The following is a 13,085-nucleotide window of genomic DNA, read 5'->3' on the forward strand; positions in this document are numbered from 1 at the left end:
GTCTTGTCAATATGTATAGTGTCATCGATGTCTCTCTATCGGACGAATCCCCGCGCGATGCATCCCTACGTAATACGCACGGGCGCACTCGCACACGGCCAGGGATCTCCAATCTACAGTTTGCAGCAACAAGAGATCTCTATCTACGCGGTTCACGAATCTCTTACACAAAACGAGGCAATGACGCTGCGAGTAAAATAAATTATCTGAATGGTATCGATAATCTATTCTATGTTGATTGAATAGATAGATTTGAATAGACTGTCGATTTCATTTGGATAATTTTACTATTTATTTATATAATAATAATTATTTATATAATAATATACATATAATAGTAGTTCTTATTATTATGTATAAAATATAAATTATTATATATTGATAATGATCTCAATTACCTAATTAGCATATTTTCGACAGAATATTATATTGTACAACGCCCATATTATCTTATTCTTCTTTATGTATACTTACATTATAGAATCGTGAAGTAAGGTATCCTATAAAGTGTAAGCTTCTGCTTTTTAATTTGATGCTGCTAATATAAGTAAATCCTGTCTGACACTAACGTTCAGAAAGTTTGAGAACCTCTGATGTTGGAGGAAGTGAAGACTATATGTAAGCGCATCAAATGAGAATTACCCGTTTGCGCCGTGTCCTCGAATACGGAGGCTATACATATACAGATCGCACTATACGGACACTCGGGAACCGTCTTAGATTGCGTGCCAATGCTGCTGAATAATTTTCGTCCTTCATCATATGTGGTCGCGTCCAATCGCGGTCCTGCCGGAGCACGACACGATACGCGAGGCGCGAGTAAAGGAAACGTCGCGTCGTTTCCTCGCGGAGTTACACATCGAAGGTAATAAAACGCGGTGGTAATTACTTGGCCAGACAATCATTAATCTTCATCGTTGTATCGACCGCGTCGGTAAGTTGCCTCTCCTGCGACGCCCCATCGCTGTTAATGAAACAGCGTGATATACCCAAACCGGGATTTTCCGAGATGGAAGTCTATACGTTTTTTATAAAAAAAAAATTTTTTTACATTGCTATATAAAACGCGAATAAAAATATTTATTGCAAAAAAACATTTCTTCAATTCAATGTATTAATTTCTACATTTCTCCAATTCAATTTCTTCATCTCTTCACGATATCTACTTCATAATTTTTAAGAAAGATATCATCTCCTTAACGATCTAAAGAGATCGTCATTAAGATGTATACGCGGTGCAGCTCGTGTATACAGAACTTCTGCTAAATTGGATTAAGACGTTAAGCGCGCCAATGGAACAGCCGCGAATGGAACAGGCTCGCTAAACCGAGATCCTCATAATACCGTGAAAGCCTTTAGCTTTTCTCTCCCCTCGGTGGATATCCACCTATTTGAGAACCGTCAGTAGGCTCGCGACGCATTCACGACAGAAATAAATACGGAGTGAAAAGGGCTCGGGCTCCTTTTCACGAAAGGATATAATTGCCATAAAAATAAACGATCGCAATGTCTGTTTGCTCACGTCTTTCTCCATCGCCTTCCCGCGACGGCAGCGAGGCAGAACTTAGAGTTACCCTCTCGCGCCAGCTACATCCCCCATTCGGTCCATCCTCGTTCGCTTTTATCTCCTCTTTGGCTACCTCCTGTGCATGCTTCACCTACACACCACCACCGTGTCATCGTCATCGTCCCTTCGATCCCTCGCCGTTCATTTCTCGCATTTCTTTCCCGTGCCTGTCGATTCCCAACCACCGTCGTGACTTCGTGGAAAAGCTTATTCGAGTCGTGGGTCAACGAATTCGCAATTACGATCTTTCACGTCGACGTGACTACCTACTCTCACGTCGACTTTGGAATCCTGGCCCCCGTTCCGTCCCCGTCGCGTACGTACAACCGCATCTGCTCCTCGTCTTGCACCGCGATGTAGTTTCTTCGGATTTTCTTAGTAAGTTTATCACGAAAGCCGATAAAGCGAGACGTTCAAATGTTGATATTCGTTTAATAATAAAAGATGCAATATACGTAAACGAAAACGATCGATAACGTGACATGGAAGTGGATTTTGCATATTTATTTCCTTAATCTTCGAAATAAAAGTACGACGTTTGTCACTTTTGCTTTAAAATGCTTACATAATTGATATGCATAGAATTTACGACTCACAAACTGTAACACGTTTCTACGTTCTGCTGAAATAAATTATGCATTTGCATCAGATTGATTGGCATCAATAGAAATGTGAAATTATATTTTTCATGCATTATTCAATTTTCGAATCACATTCTGAAATCTCTCTCTCCCTCTCTCTAGAAGATAATTTAAAAATATACATATATGTAATGATACATATACGAAGATATTTTGATCCGGCGATCATGTATCGGCTAAAGCATAGCTTGTTTCCGGAATAAGTGCTTTGCACGTTCATCACGTAAGCTTTTCATTCGTGCAATCTTTATTCGTACTCTGACACTTCGAAACGTAGCCGGGAAAAATCCCGGTCTCGATCGAATCGCAAATTGGGTTCACGTTTCAGTGACCGATGAGCAGAAAACGTCCTCGCGGATATAAATGCGCAAGCGCGCCCATATCCACACATGCAAGAGATATCGAAATTCGAAGAAGGAAAAAAGCGACGAACTTGTGCGCCATCATACACACTTATGGTTCTTTAATACGCTCTGAGATACAGCGGCGACAATGCGATGTAAAGACAATGCGACATATCTCTTCAAAAGCTTCGTCAGCGCCGACTCCCTCTCTTATTTTTGCACGTCTTTCATCTGCATCGCGCGTGATGCAAGAGCGTCCGTCCGTTCATAAACGTCAAATATTCACCTCGTGTAAATATTAAATGTCTCCCTCTTAAAAACAATAGCGTGTATAGCGCGAAAAGCTGCTGGAAAATCATGGAATTGGTAAAGATGGGAGCACGTATAGTATTACAAATAAAATACTACGTAGGAGCATCACGTTATATCGCCAGTAAATATTTTTCCGGTCACGCGTACAGAAAGATGCGATGACTCGACGCCAATGATTCCGCGTTGGGAAGGGTAGCATTAAATGCAACAACCGTATATATATACGCGCGACGATTCGTGCATTATTCGAAAAGAATGAACGCGCAAATAAATGTGCGCGAGCACGCGCGCATACAGACGCGCGTGCGGAAACGACGATGTGGAGTACTGTTCGGCTTTTGCTCTTTGAAAGGCAAGCAAACACGTGGCTACGTGCCCGCCGTCCTTCTTGACAACGTGCAAGAATTTATGCATTCTGGCGCAGTCCGGTAAAGAGGATGAACGGAGGAAAATTTTTGACTTTGTCCTTTCATTCAAAATTCTCTAATATTAGATGAAGTAATTACATTATTTTATATTCGACGATTTTATTTATTTCAGAAAGATAGAGAGAGGGAGGGAAGACGATGAGAAGAATATAGATTTAGGTAATAAGGATACAGATTAATATTTCATAACATAAACTAGCAAATGTTAGAGTTTATTTGAGACCATATAGTGATATCTGAAGTAATTCAATGAGTTGAAATCGACTCTAATCTTAGAATTTTGCTATCATGTCAAGTATTAAAGAAAATGGAACAAAATAATCTAATTAACGATTTTAACTATGTTTATATATTTATTGCAAACAAAGTGAATCTTTCTATTTATTTTTACTTACAGTATCTACAGTTAACTATTTCAAAGCATGTTTTTTCGTTTCTGTACGTTTTTGATTGATCTATGAAAGTTTGAAATTAAAGAACTTTCATCGCTCGTAGTATAGAAATAGTCAGAAATCAAGAGAAACTTTGCACATTTTTATGGAATAAAAGTTTTGAAACAGTGATACAAAAGATTATATTTTTAGATGTTATATGCAAAAAATAACTCTTCCGACTTTATTTCTAAATACTCCATTTCCATTTGACGAAACTCTACTGTTTTGCAGTAATTTAATTTCGACCTCTTTATCAGTTGCACATAGATACATCAGAATCCAAACCACGTCAATCGTATTTTAAACCGCGTTGCCCCTTAGGTCGCGCCGGTCTAAATAATTCATTCCATGAATTATTTCTGTTCCTATTCCCGACTCGCAACGAAAATCAATCTCTTTGATCGCTGTACCCGTCGCGGCACTTTGTCCCGCGCTACGTATCCCTTCGATCATCTCCTAATCGTGCAAACATTGCTTATTTCAACAGTCGAACCTCCGCAACTGTTCCGCATCTCTCCGTAGATTCGCTTTGTATAAAAACAAAACAAATACTCGTCTTGTTCAACTAGTGCATGACAACAGCGAACATCATATTCTCGGCGAAGCGTTTTGTTTTCCAAATAACCGATGGTCTGCCAACGGGCGTTTATTTTACTTGGATATATCGAGGAAAACCTGCATTATATGTAAACGTAGCTTTCAACGTTCGAGAACGGATTATAGAAGCTCGCGTACGCTGCTTCTTAATCCGGGGATTTCGACTGAAATATTTGGTAGATGCTATCGGGCAGTGATGCGACCGTTCGCTCCAGCGTGCATTTAATCCCGGAGCGAGCATGGTCCCGAATCGATTCGAAATCTAGGTCGAATTCGGCTTAGTGGAATTGATTTCTCCGGTTTCTCGGTTGCGAACAATGTATACGTCGTGGGGTTTAGACCGGCTTCGCGAATCAGGTCGTTCCGCCCGCTTCAACGAGACAAAAGATAAAATTCTATCCGCGGCGCTTACCAACCAACAAATCGAATAATCGTTTCAACATCGAGTTTAATCCACGGGCAAATCCAGATCGGAGCTATCGCTTGACCTGAGGCGGCCCCGCCACGCGAAGAAGAGAGAGGAAAATATTGATTTCTAAACAGTTACGATACAACGTATAACAAGCACTTGGATACAATTTTATTTGCTAAATTGCAAAAGTATATCTATTGTACGCTGTAAAACAGCGATAATGTTCTATAGAATACTCCAGTCATAATCGCGTAAAATCATAAAATCAATTCGTATTTTAACGATCCATCTCGCATCATTCGTTAATTCAACGTTGTTAAAATTTTAACCGCCACCTAGTTAAGAGCCACGTGATTTCTCATCAGTGTACTTGATAAAAATTAAGTGGACGAAAGACAATATAAGTTAGTCGAGCTAAATTAATCGCGCTTAACCACTTCTCATTGACCGCACGACGCGATCGTTAAGAGACCGCCGCGCCGCAACAAAACCGGCGTTACAATGTTAAAATCAGCGAATACGCCTTTCATTTTCAGGGTGCAGCGTGAAATTTGCGCTCGGTCAGCAGGGCCCGGTCTTCATCCTGGAGCCGCCGAGCACCCTAGTCTTTTCAAATACCACGGGCTCCCAATTAGGCTGCTCCGCACACGGCAGCCCGACGCCGCATGTCACGTGGATTACCAGCCCGGATCAGAGATCGGTTACAGCAGTTCCGGGGCTCAGGTAAATCACGTTTCGTAAATCACGTTTCTGAATGTCCAACCGTTTCGACCGATCACGTTCGTGGTCATGGCTCACTTTTGCATAAATTTGTCAAGACACTATTCGGTTAAATAAAACCGTAGTACCGCCCTTGAACGTACGCGAAGTGAAAGAACTTGTTTTAAAATCGAGTGTGAAATCCGCCTTATACTTTTCTCGCGGATCTACGCGTCTCTTTTTCTAGCAGTCCCTTATGCGAATCAACACAGAGCTCCTTTCATATTCTTTCAGGCAACTTCTGGGCAACGGTACGCTATACTTTCCGCCGTTCCTGGCTCAGGATTTCAGAGCCGAGGTTCACAATGCCCGATACAGATGCCGAGCGACCAGCTCCGTCGGGACCGTACTTTCACGCGAGGTCACTCTCCGCGCTGGTAAGTTGTCTTATCCACGTCTTATCCCTTCCGAAAGTGAAAGCATAGTCTTGTAGACTTACGTGGAAACTCATCCGGTCAAAAGATTTCAAAATGTTTTATCATACCGGCGAAAATGGCTTGCCGACTCTAAGTGGAAAATGTGGTCGCGCGAATAAGATTCAAACTACCGTGCCGCGCTACCGTGTGGATCGACAGTCCGCCAATGTCGCCGATACACACGATAACCATTATTTATCGAAGAAACGTCATTCGCCACGTACGAGATTCGTTGCAATAACGGACTGGCAGTACCGAACATCCCATTACGTCGGAGTGCTACTGCGAGTGCGGAGCCAACACCTCGCATTTTCAACCGAGAGGCTTCGCGCTATCCAAGTAAATACCGATGGGGAAACGGTTGAAAGCCGTTAAATTGTATCGGAGGAAGTTCGATTCGAGTACGTGGGGCGAGTCTTCGCCGTTCCGAAAGACCCGTGAAGGGACAAAACTTTGTCCGGGCGGAGCTACGTGAGCCATCATTTAAATGGCTGATTCTAAGCCGATCATTACTACTGGCGGCGGCCGCGCTGAATTCGCCAGCATCCGCCATACATACTGCACGAATCCAATTGGAAAAGAATTCTTCTTTCGTTTTCATTTACTTTTGATCTGAATGACTATCGAGTATACCGGTAATAACATTGTTCAACAAAAAAATGCACAAGAAGGAAGATAATCTCTCGTTTCCCGTAGTTTTTGAACACTGAATACGACCTCGTTTACCAAATTGCTCTATCACGTTAAAATTTTCAGAAATTTGCGAGTTATAAAAAAGTTATAAAAGTTGTAAAAAAGGGCTATTTTAGGACACTTTGGCATATTATAACTATGATATGTGACGTGTTGGAAAATTGCATTGCAATCAAATGTATGAAATTAAATATGATGTTAACTTTTATTTTTTGAAACTTTCATTTATTCTGTCAATTATATAGGTAGAAAAATATTTAATGTAGGATCTATCAATATCATAAAATCAAAGTCACAACTTTGACGCTATAAACCATATATTAATTATAAAAATATTTTCCTGGAAATGAGAAATCACAGAAAAAAATATAAAAAAATTAGTAATACTCGTAACTGATTTTTGCGTAATATTATTTAAATGATATTTACGTTTTATAGCAGTCTTTCAAATATTGTTTTGATGATAAAAACAAAAGATAAATCGAATAAATCAAATCGCGAAATAATAAATGTATAATATTTACTGATTGCAAAAAAAGCGATGTGCTTATTCGCTTTTTAACCGGTGCATGTAACCTTTTAAATGGGTAAACATTGATCGCTTTCACGAAGCTCTAAGCTTACGTTGCACTTAGGTTGCTTGCTTTCTCAACGGCGTTTTCGTGACGTGTTTTTAACCCTTCAAGTAAAGGCAAAAGTGTCGTCGATTTTGCAAAAATGACTGCTACTATGTAAACCGCAAGAAAAAAGTTTAACATAAAAAATTCAAGCCAAATTACTAATTTTAAAACACGTTTTGGATCTACCTGTCGTCAGTTAAGGCAAAAGAATGAAGTCGTCTCATGACACACATACGACATTCTTGCGCGAAATATCGATAATCTTATAAAACCCAAGAATCCCGCATGTCAAACAATGTGTTTCACCGAGTATTTCAATATACTTTGCGCTCGTTTGTAACAAAACTGGCACACTTGTCGCATTTCACGGTGCATACAAATTCGAAGAAATTGCGAGAATCCAAATACTCTTTGATGCCAGTCCAAAGACGGCTGTCTCTCCTTTCAAAGCCGCTTCACGTGAAGCGACATGGAATGCGCGCTCCAGCCGTCGGAAAACTTTCGTCGGAAAGTTTATCAGGATGATTCGTCTAAAACGGGAAGAAAAATTCGCTTCGCCGCTAGTGGTTTCGGAAACTTTTCCCCAAAGTCACTGGACGATGAAAGAACGTCCCAATCGATACCTCTTTGCCGCGCTGTCCTTGTCCCGCGCGAACCGTCCGCCGATATAAAGCTTCTATCTACTCCCACCAACGAACGCTTTCGTTAAAAGTTCACAGTCCGCCCCGGAGTATAGGCATAAATAATCAAGTCATTCTGCTCGTGCTTTTCGCGAAAACAAGCTTAATATGGTTCTAAAATGATATATGAAGGTCTTTCAAGCATAAATCGGAATTGTTTTTCCAATGAATCTCGTTTCTTCGAAAATAACAAAAATTAATAAATTCAAAATTATTTTACCGCTGATACAACTTCTCTTTTTTTTCATTAATATCAAAAGCTGAAGAAGAAAAAACTCTTCCTAACTATGAACACTATATAATTATCAATTTCTCCGATGTGAGTAAAAAATGAAGTTTAACTAAATATTTAAATCAAATGTAATATAATGACGAATTAATATATGACGAGTTTATTGTATCAGAAAAATCTGAAATGGTAATAGCAAGTGTATGACGATAGCGCGCCATGATTTAGCATAATAATAGTTAGAAGATAGTGCAGTTAGAAATTAATAACTATTCGCATGTAATCGTACGACACGCATTCATTAACGCAACATGCAAGTTATCTAACAAAGATCCCCGGAGAACTTCTCGTTTCACTTTATTTCCTTCTATACGCGAGAACATCGGCCAAGGGGATCTTCTAGCGGTGCTTCTTCTGAAACGAGCGAGCCAAAAAGGAACGGTTCACTTATCTAAAATGACATCGGCCGTCCCCACGTGCTCGCCAAAGAACTTATTCTGCAAGGGAGGGAGATAGAGTCATTGTCGAAATTCCCTTTTGTAAGGATCGCGTTTGCCGACGAGCTTGAGAATTCGGTATCAACATGTCCAGTCTTCGTTCTCTTCGGGCGAGAAGAACACTCCCGAAGGATCGAATAGAGAACACAGCGATGGGAATATTCATTATCCTACGTTATACCGTCAGCGGTCCCGGTAGTACGGAGAATAATGTCTGAAGAGCTGTCGCGTTTTAAAAATTTAAAAGGGGATGTATCGCGTTGGTTTAACCTTTAGCGGAGGAGAATAATCGTCGCTCGCCAAGAGCTGCTCCCGTTTAATCTTAATTTTTTTCAAATGATTTCATTACGGAAGGTGTACGAGAACCGTACGTAACGATCGTGGAATCTTATATTTCACATGCTTTCCCGCGCGATTTTCCCGTATAGCGAAAAATAGCTCGAGGGGTATTTAACGTCGGCAAAATAAAGTATCTCGACGAATTTAACCATGAAAACATGAATAAATAATCGTTCCATATTATTATTTATGCGATAAATGCAAATTGGCACTTAATTAAAAACTAAAAGGTTATATTAAATTATAAATTCGTTTCATTGATTAAAAATATATTTAAACTGGAGAGAAATGTAGTATGAGTGTGCCGCGAAGCGCGATGGGCGCTGCACGTGCATGCGTGCATAAGGAATTAAACAATCGCGCGCGCACTGCATCGTATCGTACATTCTAATCCCTTGAAATTTGTATACTGGATATTTATTCGGCCGTGTTACGCGACGAAACCGTATTTCTCCATACACGTGCCGAGTATAGATGCTATATAGGAAAGAATTATTGCCCACCGCACGGTGAGAGATCACCCGTTTCCGCAGACGGACGATTCTCTAGCGTACCGCTCTTATTCTTCTTTATTTTCTTCATTTTATCAACGGGGAAGTGCGCGACTAGAAAAAGAACGTAACCACATTAGCAACCCGCCACTAGTTCTCGAGAAATGGTCTCGGGCAGAAAAAGGTCCACCCTTTCGGACGACAAATGCTTGTATATGTGTAATTCCAGCAAAACGGTCGACGGTTTTAATCACGCACAAAGCACGTTTTACGTTCCTAAGAGGAATGTACACAAGAAATATCTCGCGGCACGACGATAAGATACGAAACTTATCAAAATACGCGCGCGGGACTTAAATTAAGGTAATTAAAGAATTATCTTAATCGATCAGCTTAATTGCAATGCAATTTCCAGCGAAACAAAGAATTTAGATAAGTTTATTCGTTTTTAGTCTTCTCTATCTATTCGACTATCTAATGTGTATTTGCGTCGTTTTCTAATCGGTCCTTGGCTGGTCGCGATATAAGTGGCAATATATCTGTCTCGTCCCGGCGTAAAATCCATCCTCGGAAAATTCGATTTAAAAAATCTACCGTCTCTTCAGAGAGAACCCTGTACAAGCACAAGGGTTTAGCAAAACACGCTCGTTGCGGCGATGCATCGATACGCCACGGTGTGCACGGCACATTTTCACGCCGCATCAGCGCGTAATGGGCGGTAAGCGCGCAAGAGCGCGCGGTATCAGAGATCCGGCGTGAGCGATCTCACACAAGGGAGACGAGGGAAGGGATCGAGGGAGGAGGAAGGACGAATCCGTCCGTGAAGAGAGGAGGAAAGTTAATTTCAACGATTTCTAGGAATTCGTGGAAATATCGTTGCCCGCCTGGCTGGAGATCCGCGCATATTGGCTTTATTTGCACATTTCATTTCACCCCGTTCTATCTCTCTCTATCTCTCTCTCCCTTTCGCTCGCTCGTTTACTCGTGCCTGTGCTATTTCTCTCGTATCCTCTCACTGGCGCATCTCAATTTTATCGTCACGTACCATGTCCCCTTCCCGCATACCTGGTCCCGTCCTACCCTTTCCTCCATCTTCCGATTCACACAAACCGAGGGGTCTAACCGAAGGGAGGGGAAGGTAGGGCGCCTGGCGTCGGGACACCATCCGAGAAGCCCCCAATTTCCGACGCCCCGGACGGCGAGAAGGGTGGAACGACACGACCCGTCTCGTCACTAGGCGAACGGCAGTTCCTCCGATTCACAACCTCTCTTGGCTTTTCTCGTTTCGCGTCTTCTTCCCGGTGCACATTCCTTGGCTCCGTTCGCCGAGCTTTTTAAGCTCTCCCTTCACCTTCCCCTCCGTCCTGCTGCCTCGCTCCCTCTATACTTCGCGAGCTTTCGAGGAAATCGCGCGCGTTACTTCGACACGAATGTTTACGGACGAATCCAGGGGGTGTCTCGACGGCACTTGAAAAACGTGAATTTTTCAGTAACCTTAGCGGCACGTAAATCTTGGGAATTGGTCACGTGTTTGGGCCGATGCAGCCCAAAAGTATTTTTCATGATAACTGAATAATAATGTAAGACATTCATTTTTTGTAAACGTATATATCATAATGTGATAATATATATCAGAGTGTATTAAGCATGGCAGTATTAAAAGTGGCGGTCATGTGTCTTTTAAATTTAAAGATACACTAATAGATTAGATTCCATTTAAAATCGGTCAAAACAAAGAGCTAATATGTGTTTCAAGGTAACGAGGGCGATGGAGACGTAATAATGCGTTTTGAGTTACCGTACTCACTTAAGCGATTACACGGTTAATATAACTAAAGATGCAAATGCAGGAAATTAATCGCACACTTTGTGCCAACATTCATTATAGCGGAGCGTGTGAGTAGAATACGTGTGTATACGCGCGAGCAGGTGTGTCTCCGGAGAATGGAATATGCGACCTGAGCGCTGTTCCCAGCATCACTGTTATACATATTGATGTATGAGTGTGTACTTAGATTGAGGGTGATTAGATTTGGAGAGCGAGCTCGTCTCGTACCTCAGCATCTTGTATCTTAACCGCGAATGAAATTCGCAATTGTATCGAATAAGATACGTAAGACAATTTGATTGATCGGAAGACACAAATTGATTGGATGTTACATATAGCGATAAAAAATTCTTCCGTCTAAAATTTCGCCGTCGGAAAACGAACTTAATAAAATGTTTTCTTACACATGTATATAGGAATATAAAATATTTTTCATACATTTTTGATATATCACCTCTTGCTAATACAGGCGATTCAGGTGCTTGAAATTTTACGCTCGTAAATTAACGTGTAACGGAATAAGAGGAGTGAATCGCATTACAACGCAGCCATTGTCCATGGACTTGAAATAAGTTTGATCGTTCATTATGCATGCTTCTACTTCCCTATGTCTTATTTTCCACTTTCTGCCTCTGTGGTAACTTCTTAATAATCATCCATCTTCCGCTTTCAACGCTATGTCACTTCGGGCCGCTTTAGTTTTCCTACCCTTTTTCTCCGACTTTCTGTTATATACGAATATAACAGAATTTTATTACAGAGAGGATGTCTCGCATCAAATGTAATTGATATGACTCGCAGATCCTCTTCAATCAATGTTAAATCAATTTTCCTTATCAAAAACTGACGGTAATGGTATAATAAAACTAATTTTAAGATTATTGAGCTATATCTCAATAATTAAATTTAAAAAACTACGGTTTTGCATTCCATTTAAAATTATGAAGAATAAACTGTTAATATCTATTAGCAGCTCGAAAGCTTAGTTTTAAAAGATTTGATAGAGGAATATCAAGATTAAAAATCGCACCTTTTTTCTTATAAATTGACTAATTGATAGAAATTTTGGGAGACGTTTCGCATAAATGTAAATTTTTTGTAGTAATTAATTCTATTAAATTAAATGTATTGTTTGAACAATTTGATCTGTTACTTACATTGCAGTATTGACGGTACCCGGATACGACGTCAGGGTAAACAGACAACCTGTCATGGAAGGATGCAACGCAGTGTTGTCTTGTACAGCTCGGGAAGATGTTAAGGAACATCTCACTGTAACCTCCTGGTTTCGTGACGACGCCATTCTCTTACCTGGAAACACAGACACCGGTGAGTAACTGCGCGTCGAAATATTTGCTATTTTACTTGATCTAAGGTAGCGCGCGTTGACGCTAAACTTTCTCGAGATTAGCTCTTATGTTCGAGTATCGACAACACACTCGGAATACCATGCGTATCACGTAACCGTCGTTAATTTTTCGCTTTGAACATATTGTCGAGAAAAACAAATTCGAATTAACTAATTCAACGCCTAGCCATCAGTTTTTTATCGATATGCACAGAGATGCAAGTGGATATGAGGTTTGCGTGTCGAAATTAGTTTACGAACGTAAACGTGTCAATGCGTTCGCCGTGGTTAGAGAGAATAAAAAAATCTGATAGGGAAATGCACACACGTTCAGGATAAACGCATATAAATGTAGAGGTAAAAGGATATATCCGAAGTGCAATTCACACCCCCTCATCGCTCATAATCCCTCATACATAATAATTTATAATCATAGAGTCGCATTACTTA

At 40.7% G+C, this 13,085-nt stretch overlaps 1 protein-coding gene and 1 long non-coding RNA gene across 7 annotated transcripts in view; one reads left to right on the plus strand and one right to left on the minus strand.

The window, feature by feature from the left end:
- The window catches only part of Dscam3 (Down syndrome cell adhesion molecule 3), a 100,216-nt gene that overhangs the window by 69,503 nt on the left and 17,628 nt on the right, over nucleotides 1-13,085 (plus strand). For all 6 annotated transcript variants that reach the window (XR_011731207.1, XM_071773132.1, XM_071773128.1 and 3 more), the window contains exons 3-5: nucleotides 5,272-5,458; nucleotides 5,729-5,871; nucleotides 12,452-12,616. Coding sequence is in view for 5 of the 6 variants with exons in the window: in XM_071773132.1 (XP_071629233.1) it covers nucleotides 5,272-5,458; nucleotides 5,729-5,871; nucleotides 12,452-12,616 (495 nt within the window). In the remaining variant the exon portion in view is untranslated. The remainder of the gene's footprint in view (nucleotides 1-5,271; nucleotides 5,459-5,728; nucleotides 5,872-12,451; nucleotides 12,617-13,085) is intronic.
- The window catches only part of LOC139809890 (uncharacterized), a 44,126-nt gene that overhangs the window by 10,496 nt on the left and 20,545 nt on the right, over nucleotides 1-13,085 (minus strand). Inside the window, exon 2 of the long non-coding RNA XR_011731208.1 lies at nucleotides 12,445-12,598. This is a non-coding gene — a long non-coding RNA (uncharacterized lncRNA). The remainder of the gene's footprint in view (nucleotides 1-12,444; nucleotides 12,599-13,085) is intronic.

This window comes from Temnothorax longispinosus, chromosome 3, assembly GCF_030848805.1.
Source record: "Temnothorax longispinosus isolate EJ_2023e chromosome 3, Tlon_JGU_v1, whole genome shotgun sequence".
In the NCBI taxonomy this organism is placed as follows: domain Eukaryota; kingdom Metazoa; phylum Arthropoda; class Insecta; order Hymenoptera; family Formicidae; genus Temnothorax; species Temnothorax longispinosus.